The sequence below is a fragment of the Bemisia tabaci genome, chromosome 8 (assembly GCF_918797505.1).
Source record: "Bemisia tabaci chromosome 8, PGI_BMITA_v3".
In the NCBI taxonomy this organism is placed as follows: domain Eukaryota; kingdom Metazoa; phylum Arthropoda; class Insecta; order Hemiptera; family Aleyrodidae; genus Bemisia; species Bemisia tabaci.
Genome location: NC_092800.1, coordinates 40,593,221 through 40,611,767, shown reverse-complemented (window position 1 = coordinate 40,611,767; position 18,547 = coordinate 40,593,221). Strand labels below are relative to the sequence as shown.

The window sequence follows — 18,547 nt, the reverse complement described above, 5'->3', positions numbered from 1 at the left end:
TAAGCTATGTTTTGAATTCACTTGCGCACATTTTTGCACACAAAAGCGCAAAAGAGTCCAAAATTTAGTTAATTTTTTTTTTTACAAACTCTTGTACTGACTTCAAAAGTATTTCTACTACTCCAATTTGTTGGATGATATGGACGTTTCCAATTAATTGGACCGAGTTTATCAGAAAGGAACCAAGCCACATTAGCTATTGCCAAGTTTAACTGGGCAATTAATTTTTTTACGAGAGAACGTTCGTTCGGATTTCTTTGAAAATTTTAAGGAATTCGCTTCGCACCATAGAGAATTTCCACTGAAATTTGCACGAAAATCCGCACAACCGTTTTCATGTGAAAAATTAAATTGCCCAATTAAATTTGGCAATAGCTAATGTGGCTTGGTTCCTTTCTGCTTAACGCGGTCCAATTGTAGCGGGATCGCCCGATTCCGTCCCCCGATTCCGTCCCGAGTCCGATTCCGTCCCGAAATTAAAACCAGATTCCGATTCCGTCCCGGAAAAATAATTTCTAAATATAAGCGGCAACATCGCAGCAATTTCCAGTGGTTGCCGTTTCCACTTGGGGCAGGCGTGGTGGCGAAAAATTCAGGAAGTGCGTTTAACTCCTTTTTTCCGAGACCCTTCTTCAGAAATCGGTACTTTTTTGCGTCGTATTTTCGGGTTACCCTTCCTGGACCCGTCGGAAGTAGGGGATGCTTTCGTGGATTTTTTTACGTCGGTTCAGCCACAGTGTGACGAACTAACAGAATTTTGTGATTATTTGACGGACAATTACATAACGCCTGATGCTCGTTTCCCACCATGCATTTGGGCTGAGAAAAGTGCAGCGCCAACAAAAACCACCAACGCCTGTGAGAGTTTCCACTCCCGTTATAACTCCACTTTTTATAAAACCCATCCAGATCTGTACAGTTACGTCGGTGTGCTGAAACAAGTTTTTAAAGATTCCAAAATTTTAATCAACTCTGCGAATAAATCTGAGGCCACTCTGCAATCTAAAACTTTGAAAAAAATGAAGGCCCTACAAGCGAGCATCACCAAACTCTTCGGTGATAGCAGTGAAGATTCTCTATTCTTTATTTGCGCTGTTTCCCATAAAAATACGCCTAACATGTTTCTGTAATATTTCCATTTTTATTTATTTATTTTTTTTACCGTTTGACGCATCGGGCTCTTTACACCCGATCATTTTACACTTCTCAACATTTTTGCTCAGAAGCTGGTTCTCAACGTAATCGCATGGTGAGTTTCTTTTATCACTTCTTAATTCTTCTATTGTGCTACCATTTAAATTGCTGCGATGTTGCCGCTTGTATTTAGAAATTATTTTTCCGGGACGGAATCGGAATCTGGTTTTAATTTCGGGACGAAATCGGACTCAGGACGGAATCGGGGGACGGAATCGGGCTACGCCCAATTGTAGTAGTCTCGCAAAATTTGGATTAGGAATCTATTTTATTGGGGTACTACCATAGTTAATTGGAAATGTCCATATCATCCATCAACCCCGTGCTTTCATTCTCCATGCATTTTTACACTTTGCTCATCGATGAGAGACCCCCAGCTAAACTTTCTGCTGCAGAAAGCTCCTCACTGCACGATCTTCTTGGTGGTAATAAACTTGCAAGTCTTACGTCAGTTCATGACGAACAATATCGAGACTGCATTGCAAAAACTATTTTTGACGGCTCATACGTCACAATGATGGCAGACTAGCTTCGAACGTTCAACGTGCGTGAAAGTCAGAGGCCACTGGAAAATCTTCGGGGGATGCCCCCGATGACGAACTTTGACGCGACCACAGGCAATGGCGCCCGTGCGGAAAATTAAGATCTAGTACTAATTAGATCCTCATCGAACTGGGAGTGCGTCCCATTTCCGTCGAACTAAGTGCGAAGACATAACCTCTACGTCGAAAAAAATTTCCAGACAGGAGTAATTTATAGATTTGTGACAGGTTCGACGAGTGCGTTCGAAAATTTTATTTTGCGCAAGAGCAGACGGGTTAGGGAAAAACGCAGTATGCACCTCCATGCGTTGCCAAATTTCCTTCAATAAAATACGAATTTTCTGGTGAGCTCATGAATATTTTTCTTTCAAATGTTCAGGTATTTTTTTTCGCAATTTCGTCGTTTCCCTCACGAAAGAACGTAACTTCATTTCAATGTTGCCAAATTTCTACACATAAATTGTTTTTAACTAGGAAAATCTTAGGCATCCACAACTGAAAATTTCACCGATTTTTCCTCAGATTTCATGCAAAAATAAAAAAAAAATGGATGAAAATTGCATATGTACATTTTTGTAAAATAAATTAATTGTTTGGGTCAATTTGGCAAACTTGGAATAGAATGATGTTCCTTCGTACTGGAGACGACGATTTCACCCTAAGTTCCTGAAATTTTCAAGGGAAAATAAAGCATAGTTTTCTTGAAAATTAACCATTTTATCGAGGGAAATTTGGCAACTATCGAATGTTTACACGACGTTTTTCCATAGCAAGGCAGAATATGAGTAGGCACCATTGGACGTTGGCATTTCAGTGGATGTGTCGCTGCATGACATCAGTTTTCCCCCTAAAAGTTCGCAAAAAAGCTCGAGCCGATGCTTTTTTTAAAACCCACTCCTCGATTTCCCGCCGGGATTCCATCATTAGACCTCGCGCCGACTTTTTTCAACGTTCGACGTCATTCCCAATTCCCATGGCCAGAACATCGACTTTTGAACTTTTAAAAGTCAGCCACCCTAGGCCCGACTTAGTTAGTTCCCTGTGCGACGTGCAGAAGGAGTCAATCAGGTGAGTAATTCGTGTATTGTTTCATTATTAGATTATAATTTTGCGCTTCTGCGTTACGATTTTATTATAAAATCTAAAATACCAAATATTTTGACGTGATTGCAAGTGAGGTTATAACCATTTTTGCGTGAGTGTAGCGATATATCGAGGGCTAAAGTGCGACACCGCGTAACTATATTGCGGTGTTTCAAAATCTCCGCCTATAGTTTATGTTTTCGAAGGAGAAGAAGCTTAGCGAAGAGGCTTTATAGCTTGAAATTTATACAGAATATTCTTAAGGCTCAGATACACCTGCGAGTTACAAGCGCTGCAGCGCTTGTAACTAGCGCGTGTAAACTAGCGCTTGTTTCAACTAGCGCGCTAGTTGAAAGTGAAAGACCAATAGGAAAAGAGGATTTCGATAGTTTGACGTCGAGCAATCGAAATCATGATTTTCCATTGGTGTTTCCAGTCTGCAACGTCACAAACGGTGATACGTAGTCTCGCACTGTAGCCATCGATATACTGCAATATTCTTTTGATTTTAGCACGAGTCTGCTGTCTTGAGATGCTCATTGAGGAATTGGAAGTTTTTCCCTTCCATCATCGAGCTTGAAAGAAATGAAGAGCGAAACATCAGTGAAAGGTTCTTGTCCTTAGTTTTACTGTTCTTTTCATTGATTAAGCTTCCATCCTGGCCTAAACCCTTCATTGGCGGATCCAGCAAACTGGCAACACCGTTTTTCTCCATTTAAATCTATGGATATGTATCGATTCTTGGAGGGGCCAAGTGCCCCTCCAAGAATCGATTATTTAACATAGGTTTAAATGGAGGGGATTCGTTGTTGCCAAATTGCTGGATCCGCCCCTGAAACCCTTTAATAGACCACTGAATGGACCGCATTTAGCAAAAAGGAACCAGCGCGATTGCAGTGTTGAAAAAATGTTGCTTCTTCATAATTATCTGAAAAATCTCCCAGAATACCAAACGATTTTTGCTTTCCGCTAAAAAAATTGTTGATTTTAAAGGATAATGATTGTGCAAATTTTAATACTGTACATATATTCCTGAAAAAAAAAAGAAGTTGCGCGATTTTGAAAAAAATGTAAATGCGCTGGTTCCTTTTTGCTAAAAGTGATCCAAATAAGGTATACGAATTCAAGCATTCCGATACACGTTTCTTAACCAGAATTTTACGTAGAATACAATTTTTGCATCAAAAATAATTGAAATTAACTCTTAGTTAAGATATTTACGTTTTAATTTTACATTCGTTACCGGAAATTTGAAGTGCCCGGTTACAGGAAACACAATACTCTACGTGAGTCAAATCGCGCACTACAACAGTTTTGGTAGGCCAACAGTGTTCATTTCCCACCCTTAATTGTTCAAAGTGTAAAAAAATGCTACAGCTGAGCCAAAGCGCCAAGATTGAGGTAGCCATATTTCCGTATCGCGGCGACTGCCACAGTAACGTTTAGTTTGCGATCTGACGTACGTAGACCCTTGTGTTTTCATGAGCGGGAGGTTTGAATTCACGCGTCAAGGAACATTATCTTGGTAAGGAGTCAATTTCAGTAATTTTCGTTGCACGAATCGTGTTTTACGTTAAATTTTGGTTAAGAGACATACATCAGAATGCTCAACTTCGTACCTTGTCTAGCGGTCCATGGTTATGTTTCTTGAACAGTCTTTCTCGTCCTTCTTTTTTTAGAACTTGGTCTTCTGCTTTGGTCCACTTCAATGCAATTGGGAACATATTTATTGGCTGTTTTTTGCGGTTTCTCTTTTGGATCTACCAACGCTCTGTTCTACGTAGAGTTCGAAGGGGTCAATGAGCAGGGCAACAAGAATGATCTTTGGCTTTTCGAATGCCGGAGAAGATCTCCCAAGAAACTTAGATCTGTGAGTTAGTAAGCATGTAACCTCCATAGTACTCAGCACTCACCCATGTAAAATCTTTTCATTTGTACCTATAGTTCACTTCTGTACACATCCGTGAAAGCACAAAATAATGTGGGTATGTTTCAGCGAGAATATTTTCATGTGACGTTTTTGGCATGATTTTGAAAATCCAAAATTCTTCAGTCCCTCTGGAAAAGATTAACGACCTCGCTTATTTGGATGAGATGACTTTCGGGACAGGTGAGGTGATGTCACATGAAATATTCAGATGCATCTCTCTAATTCAGAAAACCAAGCAAATGATTCGAGTTCAGCAGAAAGGAGCCAAGTTTTTCGTTTAGGAAAACAAGAGGTTTGCGTGTTTTAGAATTTATCTTGTTATCTCTCGGGAAGAGAGGATCTTGTGTCAAATTTTAATTTTAATCCATTGTAGAAGCTTAATTTGTTTATATCTGGCCAAAATAATCAAATTTGCTGCAAAAATCATGACTTTGTCGGAACTTTACATGACTGAGCCTAAACTAATTGTCATATTGGTTACGAATCTCGCCATTTTCGGTTCCGGTTTCTCTCAGGTTGTTCATTCAGCTTTCGGCCCCGGTTCCGATTCCAACCAAATATTACGGTTCCAGGGGTTCTGGTTTTCGGTTCCGATTTTGATTCCTACCTCTGCTAAGGACACATACATTGTGTCTAAGAAGAGATGAAAATAGTAGTTCCATATTATAAAACGTGACCCAATTATTCTGCCGTGATAGCGAAGAGAGCCGTAAGTGCAAAAATGAAGTTTTGAGAAAACGGGCTCAGAAGCTTCTGACAAGAACATTTCATCGAAAGAGGCCTCCGTTCTTTGTCAAATTGCCACTAATCGTCTGGAGGACTTCTAGAAATTGTATGGATGATGAAAAATCGACTGATTTTATTTCCATTACATAAAAAGGGTATTTTTCATTTTCATGCTAGGTTATTGTTAGGCAAGACAGCCATACGTGCTATCTTCTGCATGCTTTCGTGGTTGCGTTTAGGACGCACAACAAACACATCTGCACAGAAGAGGGCGGCACTTTACTGGAAAGCACTGTTTTCATTGACTCTCATGCACTTACGGCTGTCTTGAAAAAAACTATGTCATTTTTTGTGCTCTTACGGCTTTTTTATACGTCTCATTTTCATTAAAGTAGGATGAATTTTGCTGTTTTAGTTGTCTCGGTAATTTCATCTAAAAGAGTATAGACGAATTTTGAAGAAAACTCGATTTCGAAAATTTTGCAGTTACGGCTCTCTTCGCTATCACGGCAGTATTGGTCCTCTAGTTTCTGGCAGCTGATGTACTATGAATTTAATTGATAAATTGCCCCCTTTCAGGTGAAAGAGGGCAACCCGCATGCCATCCACGACCCGTCGGCAATGGACGGGGTTCATGACGCAGTATGGTGGAGGTATGTTTATTGCGAGCGGCACACGGATGAGAAGCGCATCCGGAACATCTACAGAACGGTCAACTTCATCGCTGTTCGGGTTGAGTTGGACCCGGTGTCAGTCCCTCACGCTGACCCTCCTCGTACTGTCCGTATCGGCATCCCTTTCCAGCCTCTAGACTACCCTCCTTTCCGGGAAGATGTCCAAAAGATCCAGTATGACGATGAGAAGGTAAATTGAATCAATGTTTGCCATGAGGAACCACTTTTTCTAGCTCATTTTGGGAACAACTTAGAAGCTATTGGTTTCCTCATACAGAGATGTGCTATGTGGAAGATCCAGAGATAGTGGTTCCTTATTGCAAAATGTAATCCAATTATACATTAAATATACGTAGAGAACAAATATTTCGTTCAGGCAAAGCGCCTACATGAAGGGCTTAAAGCACAAGGTGCAGAAGTGCAGTTTTTGAAAAAAATTGAAATATCAATTATTTCACGTGAAACTAGTCTTAATGTATATTCTGAGAAAAATTCGCTACCAAATTCCAATTTTCAGTATCAAAAAGTCAATTTGAACTTTTTTTCCGCTATGAGGATCCATGTAATTTCGAAACTTCAAACACGTATTTCTCGATTTAACAAAAACTTCACTTATGCGCCTTGTCCTCCTAGTCAATCATTTTCATTTTTTTACGCCATGAAATCGTTCATTCATCCATCCATTCATTCATTCGTTCATCGCTAGATTCGAATTGTATTCTTGAAATTAGTCGGATAAATGGATTACATTTTGCAATTAAGAACTACGATTTCTGGCTCAGCTTAGAAGCAAAGTATGTGCTATTAGTTTCCCTACTCACATAAGTGTTTCAAGGGTTGAGCTAGACATTTTAGTTTCTAACTGTAAAATGTAGTTCAAATGTCATCAAAGTCATCTAAAACACAAATATGAACAGTTTTGAAACGTTATACTATCTTGCAATTCTGAGGTTGTGACGAAAAATTGAACCACATGACCGGCGCAGATTAATATAGCTAAAACGATTAACTTGTCTAACCGAAATCGCCTTCAAAAATGTCTCCAGCAAATCAATGTACACCCCGTGCGGTAGGAATGCATACTTAGATAAATGAAGGCGTTTTCAAGTCCGTATTTTCGAGAGAGTAAAATCGTGTCACATCAACATTCAAAACTTTCAACTTTCTTAAATTTTGTTGTCAATGAAATCCTAACAGATTACTTTATTTGACGTTATTTGTTTCAACTAAATCTTCATCAATTCGATAACGTTTAATTACTTTTTTACATTCAAAATTTAATTTTACGCTCTTAAATTTATTTATTCCAAAATATAGTTTTACTTTGTTGCAAATTGCCTTAATTTATTTAAGAATAACGGCGATTTGTGGTATAATTTATTTCATGTGAAAATGATTTCGATCGCAAGATTTCTTTTTTCATGGGATTTTTGACTGAGTGAATAATTGGAATTGACTATTGTATATGTTCTGATTGTAAATTCGTCGCTGGTTTAAAAATTGACAGGCTTGGAGGACAAGGCGCATAAGTGCAGTTTGTAATACTTGTCTGAAATATTGAAACTACATACATTCTTAGGACGGAAAAACGGAAAGTTCAGACTTTTGATGCTGAAGAATTGGAATTTTGGAGCGAAGTTTTTATATAATATATATTAGGACTAGTTTTACCTGAAATCATTACTTCCTCAATTTTTTCAAAAACTGCATTTATGTGCCTTGTCCTCCAAACCCCTCAATTAACCATCTGTTATCCACCTTGTTTTATCTAGAGAGGTTTTGTTATTATAATATTTTTTTGTCATCGATTTAAACGATGCAGACGTTTTTGATTTTAGAAAATTTGGTTTTCTGAGGTTTTTAATCCTTCGGTGTGATGCTTTCAAGGTAAACGATCTATGCGAGAAGAAAGTGCTGGACTGCAGCAGTAAAGAAAGCTTCTTAAACTTTCTGAGCATCACGAATCTACAAAGCGTGATGAAACCAGACATAACAGTCATGGCTCGGCTGGCCGCCTTCGTGAACAGCATGAACAGGGTGGTGAATAATATGTACCTAGACGCCCAGCGTTCAGTCTTTGAAGGATTCTTTAAGTACAGAGTAAGTACTCCTAAAACTTTTCCTTCATATTTTCGAGTGGAACATGAGTTCCTTCGAGTCAAAATTATGGTATCTATTCATGAGTTTTGCACAGGGAAAATGGAACGTAGGTTCGTCGATATGTTCCTCTTAGCGTAGCCTAACAAAATAAGGACAATAGGAAGTTTCTAATAGTAAAAATTCGAATCTTGAAAAAGGACAAAAAGTTTACCTTTTTTATGTCTAATTATGGATGTAAAAATAAATATTTAGAGATAAATTACATTAGATGAAAGTGTCTTCGTAGGATTTGAGTTCTTCGTGCGGAAAAGAGTGGGAACCTGGCGCGGGGGAGGGACGAGTAAGAAAATCGGAAGAAGTGCCTGACGTTATTTGGACCGAGGTTCACAAAGACGCTCAAAACCGCATCAAGTTTGAATCAAGAAAAAGAGGTTTCCAGTTTCAATCCTCGAGAAAGACGTAGTGTTCAGGATAGACAGACAAAATTAACAACTATTTTCACGCTCAAAATACTTTTCTCGACCTTAAATTGTTGACGGGAGAAAATCTACGATTGAGGGCCTTGGACGACAAGGCGCATAAATGCAGTTTTGTTATTTCAAGCAACACGTGTTTAAAGTTTCAAAATTACATGAGGCCATATGGGAGAAAGAAATTTGAAACTCACTTTTTGATGCTTTAGAGTTAGATTTTAGTTGTGAATGTTTCACAGAATATACTTTCAAACTAGTCTTAGTTGAGTTCACGAATATCTCAATTTTTTAAAAAACTGCACTTATGCGCCTTGTTCTCCAAGTTCTTCAATTGGTCCAATTCAAAACCACGATTTCTTCCATTAATTTCCCCCAAAATGTGACTTGGTGCATTTCTGTTAAACGCGGTCCATTTATGTCTCAAGTCATGCTGTAAAAAATTGACATACGACGGGAATACTGTGACGTCGCAAACAGGGGTACAAGTTTCGTTAAGCCCAATTCACACTATCAAACTTTTCATCCGACGTAATCGAACGAGAAGTTGGATGGAAAGTTGAGAGCAAAAAAATTTGATTCAAATACTCTCCGCTCAACTTTCCATCCGACTGGTGGCGCCCATTGGATCACGTTCAAGTTTCCGTCCAATTTTTCATCAAATTGTCGTTTTCTCACGTCAGTATCACACTATCTAACTTTCCATTTGACTAGTTGCACTCAAGAACATTGGCGGATCCACCAAATTGGCAACATTGTTTTTTCCAATTTTACCTATGGTAATGTATCGAATTTTGGAGGGGCCAGGTGCTCTGACAAAAATCGATTATTTAACATAGGTTTAAATGGAGGGAATCCAGCGTTGCCAAATTGCTGGGTCCGCCTCTGCTCAAGAGTTGAATGAAAAGTATGATAGTGTGGATTGGGCTTAAGATTCTAGCATGAACGCATAAAATAGTGGAATCATGTTATGTGTAGGGCCAGGCCCGTCAAACCCAGTTAAGGGCCATCGCGCAGCATCGAGTGGACATCAAAGAGGGCACGGACTTACTCCTGCCGGAGATGCTGGACCCTTGCTTCATCACCGCCTTCCAGAAGAAGACCAACGACACGGCCGAATTCCTGCGGAGTCTGGCCGACGACTACTGCACCAGCTACTGCAAATTCCTCGCGGCGGCGGCGCGCTTCGTCAACTGCGCCACCCGCTACAAGTGCGACCAGCTCCTCTGGGGCAGGTGCCGGGAGTTCGCGGGGGTTCGCAACGTCTGCTTCTGCGTCCAAGCCCCCTACGTCTTCAGCTTCTGGGCCGCCCGAGACATCGTTGCCAGTCAACGCTGGATCCCCGGGGCCGGCTTCGTCAGGATGACCCTCTGCAACAACGCTCTCCTCAACTACAAGTTCCTCTGAAGTCACTGGGAACACACTTAAAAATGAACTTACTTCTGCCAAACGGAATTATGTGCATTAAGACGTGAGCCCTGTTATGCATATATTCTTATGGGTCTCAGGGCTCATGTCTTAATGCACATAGTTCCGTTTGGCAGAAATATGTCCAAATATAAACTACCACCAGTGGCGACCCTCACCATACCTCGTGTTAAATGAGTTTTTCTTAACATTTTGAAGATTTTTTTTGTGACTAATCTTTCCACACACTAAATTATTTCGTGCTCAATACTGATAGAGCTATTGCGTATTGAAAACTGAGATAATCGGCATAGTGCACCGCTGTCCTTCGGTAGAGCGAATATCCCTGGTCATCACAGTCGTTGAATTAAACTAGGGGGGCTATGCCCCCTGACCGCTATGCGGCCCAGCCCCAGAAGGCGCTTCGCGCTCTCTTACGCCGGCTTCGACAATAGAACGATGAAAAAAGCCAAAGATTTTCATCCCTGACTCTCATTTGGACGTATTTCTGCCAAACGGAACTATGTGCGTTAAGACATGAGCCCTGAGACTCATAAGAATAAATGCATAATAGGGCTCATATCATAGTGCACATAGTTCCATTTGACAGAAATTCGTCCATTTGTCCAATCTTTTTCCGGCCCGGAGCGATTAAACCAATGAGAATTGAATATAGAATTCGGCAATTATTTCAAACGTCATGCCAAGACTGAAACGAAACGGAACGAACGGAACGCAGCGTTTCGGATCAAAAAAGCATACCTTCGGTTTACTTATGTTACCTCACTAACAGACCAAGATTCAACATTTCCCGCTTAATTTTGATTGAGCACAGGGGAGAATTTCATGAGCACCGCCGCCCGCGGCGCACTATGGACCAAAACTTAAAAATAGGAAGAAATAAGTCGGATATTGACTGAAAGATCACAAAAGTTTCGCAGCTGATGTTTTTTTTGAGTCGCTAATTTCAAATTTGATGTCAAATTGCTTACATTTTAACACCCTGCCTGATCTATTAATTGTGAGCAAGTTTATGCCACGCTGCGGCGCGGCGTACTGCCGCTGCCAGCTCCAAACGCGCCCTGACGCCTGCAAACCTAAGGGCATACTTCAAGCATTGCGCAATGCGTGAAGTAGCCCCTTAGGTTTGCAGGCGTTTCGCGCTGGCAGCACGCCGCCGCGGCGCGCCGCGCCCACGATGGGCGGGTTGTGAACGATTTCTTGCGTGGAGAACTTCCTGGCGGAGAAACTCATACAATGTTAATTTTTTTTTAATTTTTTTTTTAATATTCGATTTTTAAAATTACACAGTTTAGAATGTGAAGTAATAAGTGAACTCTCAACGCTTGATGAAGTGTAATAATGAAAGGCAGGTCGTGCGCTCATTAGATTCTCCCCTGTGCTCTGTCAGCTTAGTTCAATTTTCACTAAATTTGAAATTCTTGCCATTTTTCATTGGCGGAAATTTCAAATTTTTCTCCTCTTTCTAAGCTCCTTGGTCTAGTCTTTTATAAAAAAAACCTGGGTCCTACTTTCAAATTCTGATTACAGCGGGCTCATTTAGGGACTATTTCTTGTCGATAACCACAAAAATCATGGAAATCGGCCCTGTAGAACGTTTCCACGAATTTTGAATCGAATTTGATACAGTGAAACCAAGTATTGTTTTGGCGAACAAGGGTGTACTTGGATCCTATCTCTGGATTGACTTGACTCTTTTTGCATTTAGGATAGAGCCAAGTCACACAAATTAAAAATTAAGATTTGTGCAGCTTTGACTTTCTTGATCATACATAATCAAACTACGCCCCCGCAGTTTATTCAATTTATTAAACTTAAAATTTCAAAACAATTTTTTTTGAAGTACGGAAACCAGAAATTCTGCAACAAGTAGATCCTTTGTTTAAAAGAAAAAGGAAAAAAATGGCTTCTCTCTGCTAAACTCCATCAAGGCATGAGAATACCTGGATCCGGAACAACACAGAGCGACATCCCATCGACCGTGCAAGTTTGGAAGTGGAGTACAAGTCGGATGATGCGACCTAGACCTGTTGTCAAAACAGACTCCTCTTGCTCAGAGTAGCCGGGTATCCATCAGTGGCGTGGCGTGAATGATCGATTATCGATATTTCACCATTTGAAGCTATGGTAAAGAATCGATTATTAAGGTGTTCGCTGCGAACACCCAGTTTATCGATCTTTTTCCATAGGTTTAAATGGCAGATCTATCGATATATCGCCACACCACTGGTATCCATGGAACTCTCGAAACAAAAATGTTTCTTTTACATATATTAGCCAGAAATTCTACAACCCGCAGATCCTTTGTTTAAAAAAAAAAAAAAAAAAAAAAAAAAAAAAAAAAAAAAAAAAAAAAAAAATATGTAATCTTTCTGCTGGACTACATCAAATCATGAGAACACCTGGATCGAAAAGCCCTGGATAGACGATCAAATTTCCGAACCAATTCCGATCAAAGTAGCATCAAAGTGTCGGGAGTCATCAGTCTTAAACTCATTAATTTCCTTCATTTTAAAATGAAAACTTGGCAGAAATGTTTCCTGTGGCAGGAAATGATGAATGGTGGCACTCCGTACTGATCTTACTTTGAACAAAAAAGTGCGGCCCGTCAAAATTTGATGGTAGATGGTGACCACCAGTCATCAGCATGTCTACTTTGATCGGAATTGGTTCGAAATTTGGTCGTCTATCCAGGGCTAAACAAGACAGAGCTGCATTTCATCGATCGTGCAAGTTTGTGCAAGAGCACAAGTTGGATGATGCGACCTAGACCTGTTGTCAAAACAGACACTTGCGATCGGTGCTTAGAGGAGCCGGGTATCCATGGACCTTGGCTACCGGAAGGAGTTAACAAGTCCTCTGCACGAGGGTCCACAATCCACACACCGCGAACAGGTGCTGCCGCCTCGGTGCAGCGGAGAGCTTTGGAACTAAGCCTTTCGAGCTTTTCCTGCAGATCTCCGCGATGCTCCAGGTCTGTTCCGTCGGAGCGCGCGGATTGACTCGTTACCCGCTCCCGATTTTTTTCGACTCTCGCCCGAAACTTCGCGCGTCCGTTTTTTTTCGAAAAACACGAAAAAGCCCCAAACTCGCCCGAAAAACTCCACTCGATAGTTTCTATCAGCTTTTAAAGAAGTATCGTCTCTATTTTGTGGGCGCATTTGGCTTAATGACTCTTTTTTGAGGAAAATTTATCGTAGGACAGATTGTAGGACGTGTCTGGAGATTTTATCCTTCAAATTTAATTCTAAAAATACCGTAGTTTAATAAGCTTTTAGAATAAGTTTTAGAAAAAATAGATGTGCTTTTCGGGCATCTATTCTTAGTTGTCTTCATTTTTGTTGAATATAAAAAAAATAAGAGTAAATTTTTTATTTATATCCAAAAGGGGGACTTTTCTAGGCAATCAATAACTAAGAGTTTGAATTTTCGGGGGAAAAATTGTCAGCAACATTATCTTTGCCCTGAACTGATCCGGTGCTTTTTTAAAATTTCCGAAAGAAAAAAAATACATTCGCTGTTTTGGAAAAAAAATAGGTGCATCTTCTCACGAGAAAATTCCCGGTTAAGCTTTCAGAGAAACGGGTTTCTAAAATCGGTGACACTATAAGTTGATTTTAAAGTCATCAATTTTCGGATCTACCCAATTTTTAAGTGAAGTTTCAGTGCTCAGACTTTTTCTTGGAATCAAAATGACGTCAGGATCAGCTTTTTTTGGTATCAACCTCCGTCAGTTGGGCTCTCACTTCTCCTTCCTCTTCCTCATCTTTGGCCTTTTCATCTTCTTTAACGGTGAGTCATTTTCTTTTCATCGTATTCAATTCAATTCCTTTTGACTTCAATTAAAATTTTGATACTTTGAGACAGTTATACAATGTTTACTTCCAACACTCTCAAATGTTCAAAATCAATAATGATATGCAAAGAAAGGTAATGTATGCGTAAAAAGTAGGCATAAGGAGAAACTCAAAGGAACGATTAAATAATTCAAAAAATGACACTTTCCGACTGCTTCATTATTAATTTTTTAAAAAATTATATCGTTGAGCATGCAAAATTTTTCCTGACTGGAAAACTCTATCACATATCTCCTTTAATTTTTTTCTTTTTAGAGCAAGAAATACGTCTTTTCCCGCACCTTTTCTTAGATGAGTACAGGCAAATCGTAATGAATGAACATTTTTTGTCCTTTTTTTATACACCTTGTAGACCTTTTATCATACATACTCTTTTTGAAACAAGGTGGAGAGATGATGCTGGGTCCACACCATTTTGCGGGGAAAACAAAGCCGAGAAGTTCCAAATTTTTCCAATTAGAGTCAACATTTTTTTTACTTCTCTTGAAATAGACTATAGTGAGATTGTGAATTTTCTCACTTTTCTCCTTCATAGTCATTAACATTTATTTTGAAAATTGATGGACTTGCAGGATAAGGTGCATAAGTGGAGATTTTGCTATTTCGAGAAATGAGTGTTTGAAGTTTTGAAATTGAAATTACATGGGTCCTTATGGCGGGAAGAAAGTTCAAACTGACCTTTTGATGATTAAAAATTGGAATTTGGCAGCGAATTTTTCACAGAATATGCCTTAAAATTAATTTTACTTGAAATCATTAATACCTCAATTTTTTAAAAAACTGCATTTACGCGCTTTATATTTCAACCCCTCAATTGTTTTCTCTAAAATTATCTCATTTATAGATAAAACTTCTCATGAAAAATTAAGATTGGGATATTTTCTTTTGGGCAAAATTGTGGCAAAGTTGCATATTTTTTGCCCGATTAATCATTAAAAAGCTCTTGTCATTTCTCTCGTTCCTAACACATACGTTTTGTCTGTATTTATTCTCCGTTTGCGCTTGGGGACCGAGTTTAACAGAGGCGCGCCAAGACTCATGAAGTTTGAAGCGAGAAAAAGAGAACTGAAGTTTTATTCAAGGCTCGATGTTCCGTAGAGACAAAGTTTCACGACTATTTTCATGTTCAAAATATTTTTCTCGACTTTCAATTTTTAACAGGCAAAAATTTGCGACTGGTTGAGTTTAAAACCACTCTCAACTCATTTTTTGCGAAAATACGATTTTGCGACTGCTAATTATGGCGCAATTGCTTCGCTAAAGAAATTTAAGTGAGGAAAAAATTATTCGGCAACGTTTTAGTAGATAAAAATTATACGAGTCTGGATGAAAACACGGATGGAGTATTAACGTCTCCATGTAGAGCTTAGTTTAATTTTCTGTCAGGCAAGTAATATTTACGACGGAATGCAGATGTTTGAGAAAGGTGTGCCTGCAAGTTTCATTTCGTAAGCGGTTTTTCATTTCTCTGAGCAACAATTGCTGCAAGCGGGACATTATAAAGTCTGCTTCATAATATTGAATTGACTTGCATCTTTTCTCGTGATTCCTACTCAGCTTCAAATTTTCACTGTATTTTTACGATGTATTTTTTAAAATTTTGGAATTATGAAAAAAATCATTCACAAATACTTTGACTGCTCACACATGTTCACATCAATCCGCTTACGAATTGTTCTGAAAATATTTGCTTTAACTTGAAATTTTAAATCAGTCTTCGAAAGTGTAATTAGATTATTTTTGTTCCGACTGGACTTCTTTGGAATTGCGAGATGTTTAACTTGCCTCATAGGCAACTATACACACATCAATGCTGAGTATTGCATACTCACCAGAATGAAGGCAATTGATACATTGATACCGCCGAACTCAGCAAAAAACGCGAATCCTTGGCTTAGAGCGAATCCGTCTGAGTTATGACACTCATGCGCCCCTCATACAGAGAGACAGGATTAACCTTAGTGATGACGTACTGTTACATAAGAGACAAGACATAACATCAGTTTTCTCGTTCAGTTGTTTTCCTTTTCTACGCCAAAACAGTAGGCGGTAAAGATTATGAAGCCAAGATAGGTTGAGTTGGGTTAAGCAACAAAACCAACTCCGCGGTGAGGCTTAGGGTATCAAACAAAAATGAAGGCGCTCCGAAGTTCTACAACTACTTTAAGGTGAGCTTGAACAAACTCTAACAAAATGGAAATAATTTTTGCTTACCTCCTGCTGGGATTTTTTTTTTTAAAAAGAAAAAAGAACACACCTTTTGTAGCTATTGTTACTTATTTCTAGTCAAATTTCGCCTAGTTTAAAAGAGGAAAATACCCGAGCAATTCTAAAATAATTGTTCCCTCCCAAATGTGCCACCCCTAGAGGTGACTGCCTCAATCATCTGAACCTGTAAATCCAGGCATAACTAGAGAAATTTTCTCGGTGAAATCTCAAAATCTGATTTTTCAACCCAGCTCAACCCAAATGTATTTTAAATCCGTAAAGGCCTCTTTTCCCGTGGACGGTCACATTGGGACCGGAGACAGAATTTATAGGAGAAAAATAAATAAAATAAGGCGATTCGAGCCGACTGACTGTTGGAGTCAGTTAATAAAATTCAGGAGCCAGTGGCACTGGGTCACGAGTCGGGAGTTGAGTGCGTCACTGGGCTTGTGCCCTGTGCTCGAAACCGGAATAGGCGAGGAAAAGCCCTTTGCCAGCGGCGGCGCGCGCCGTGTTCGATTCTTCAAAGGAAAACTAAAAGTAGACAACGTAAACGGACTTCTGCACCTGATAGAACTATCAACATTTCCACGAGAGATCTCTCATGATACATGACTCGTGAGAGAAAATTTCAAAAATAAGAATGTTAGAAGGAGAACTTAAATCTACAATAAAACTATTAATTTGATTTAACTCAGATTCACGTATTTTATAATACATTTGAATTTTTATACGTAAAGGGCTTCTACACTTTTTAATGATTTCATAAATGATAACTAAACATGACAAAAGATGAGGAATAAGAAAAAATTATTTTATACTTGGAATAATTTGAAATCAAAATTACGGGAATGAGTGTAGTATTGGTACCTTTTAAATTTGAATTTCTAATTTGCATAGTTGATATTGTAAGATATATTGCTTTCACATTTCTCAGCACTACTAGAAACGGTTGTTAAAATTTGTCCCTAAAGGATTCTTTAAAACACTGTTAACATTTACGAAGAAGGTTTTTTTAAACATACAATTTATAAGAGCAAAATTTGAGTAAAACATGTATTAAAAAACTTTAAAAAAACGTGATTTTGTAAAACAATTTTTTATGTAAAATTTAAGCAAAAAAGTATTATAAACCATTGTATCAGTTTTAAGAGTTTTTTTTAAAACAATTATTGTACCTAAATTTGACCTCTCATAAATTTTACGTAGAAAAATCCCAAAAGGCTTTCCTTCTTCGTAATTTTAACAGTCTCGTTAGGAGTTTTTAAATTAAAATTTACGAGTTTTTTAAGAGACTTTTTACAGTCCCTGCTACTAAAGAGGCCGGCTTGTTTCGTTTGCGGAATGAAATATCGCACACTCCCTAGATCGCGGTTCCTTATTTCCGATTTTTTTACATTGCCGAAAGAATATCATTCGACGATTTAGCAGGACATTCGTAAGAAATAATTGATGGCTGTTTTCGCACCTGTTTCATCTTCAGAAGGTCGTGGTTTGGTGGAGAACATTTTAATGTCCAATGTAAAAATATTAAATAGGCTAAGTTTACAAGATTTTTTTCACGATTTTTGTTTTCAATGTAGGACCACGGAGAAAAGTTTGTTTAAATTTGAGAAAATGAGCCGCCTTACATGTGACTTCACAACATCATTTCTCATTTAAACATATCGTCACATCCACGTAATGGACCACTAGACAAGGTACGAATTTTAGCATTCTGATACATGTTTCCTAACCAAAATTTCACGTAAAACACGATACGCACAAGGAAAATCACCAAAATTAATCCTTACGAAGATATTTAATGATTCTTGATGCGTGAATTGAAACCACCCGCTCGTGAAAACTCAATGCTCTACGTGATTCACATCGCGCCCTAAACGTTATCATGAACGTCTCAGCGATATACAAATCTGGCAACCTCAGTCTTGACGCTTTGGCTCAGCTATAGCTAATTGCTTATAGTTTGAACAACTCATGATGAGAAATGAACTTTGCTCGATTGAGAAGCTTGCTGAAACCATTGTAGTGTGCGATTTGACTCACGTAGAGCTGTGAGTTTCTTGTGAGCGGGCAGTGCAAATTCCTCGTAACCAATGTGAAATAAAAACGTTAATATCTTCTTTAGGAGTTGGTTTCAGTAATTTTCGTTGCAAGAATCGTGTTTTGCGCGAAATTCTGGTAAAGAAACATGTATCAGAATCCTTTAATTCGTGCCTTGTCTAGTGGTCCATTGCGAACAAAAATGAAGAAAAATATTATACATTTTCCAAGTAAACTTGTTTTTCATCGAAGAAAATATGGCAACGTCCGAAGGCGAAGGGTCACCCAGTCG

At 38.8% G+C, this 18,547-nt stretch overlaps 2 protein-coding genes across 4 annotated transcripts in view; both read left to right on the top strand.

Moving 5' to 3' along the window:
* Window positions 1–526: 526 nt before the first annotated feature.
* Window positions 527–12,037, top strand: LOC109038334 (uncharacterized). 3 transcript variants are annotated; one of them, XM_072303797.1, is made up of 5 exons: window positions 528–1,249; window positions 4,499–4,689; window positions 6,055–6,339; window positions 8,037–8,249; window positions 9,698–12,030. In XM_072303797.1, the coding sequence occupies exons 2-5, from the start codon at window positions 4,528–4,530 to the stop codon at window positions 10,124–10,126; spliced, it is 1,089 nt and encodes a 362-aa protein (XP_072159898.1). In that variant the 5' UTR covers window positions 528–1,249; window positions 4,499–4,527; the 3' UTR covers window positions 10,127–12,030. The 3 variants fall into 3 exon arrangements, with proteins under 3 accessions (XP_072159900.1, XP_072159898.1, XP_072159899.1); XM_072303798.1 differs by lacking the exon at window positions 528–1,249 and adding an exon at window positions 2,527–2,804 and having other exon boundaries at window positions 9,698–12,031; XM_072303799.1 differs by lacking the exon at window positions 4,499–4,689 and having other exon boundaries at window positions 527–1,249; window positions 9,698–12,037.
* A 1,076-nt stretch (window positions 12,038–13,113) lies between these two features.
* Window positions 13,114–18,547, top strand: part of LOC109038362 (uncharacterized) — a 378,939-nt gene continuing 373,505 nt past the window's right edge. Inside the window, exon 1 of the mRNA XM_019053400.2 lies at window positions 13,114–13,939. Within this exon, the coding sequence (XP_018908945.2) occupies window positions 13,840–13,939 (100 nt within the window). The 5' untranslated portion in view covers window positions 13,114–13,839. The remainder of the gene's footprint in view (window positions 13,940–18,547) is intronic.

Coding starts and splice junctions, on each gene's coding strand:
- LOC109038334 (XM_072303798.1), top strand. CDS start 4,528: ATGCAATTGGGAACATATTTATTGGCTGTTTTTTGCGGTTTCTCTTTT. Junction 4,690..6,054: donor CTCCCAAGAAACTTAGATCT/GTGAGTTAGTAA, acceptor GCCCCCTTTCAG/GTGAAAGAGGGCAACCCGCA. Junction 8,250..9,697: donor AAGGATTCTTTAAGTACAGA/GTAAGTACTCCT, acceptor TGTTATGTGTAG/GGCCAGGCCCGTCAAACCCA.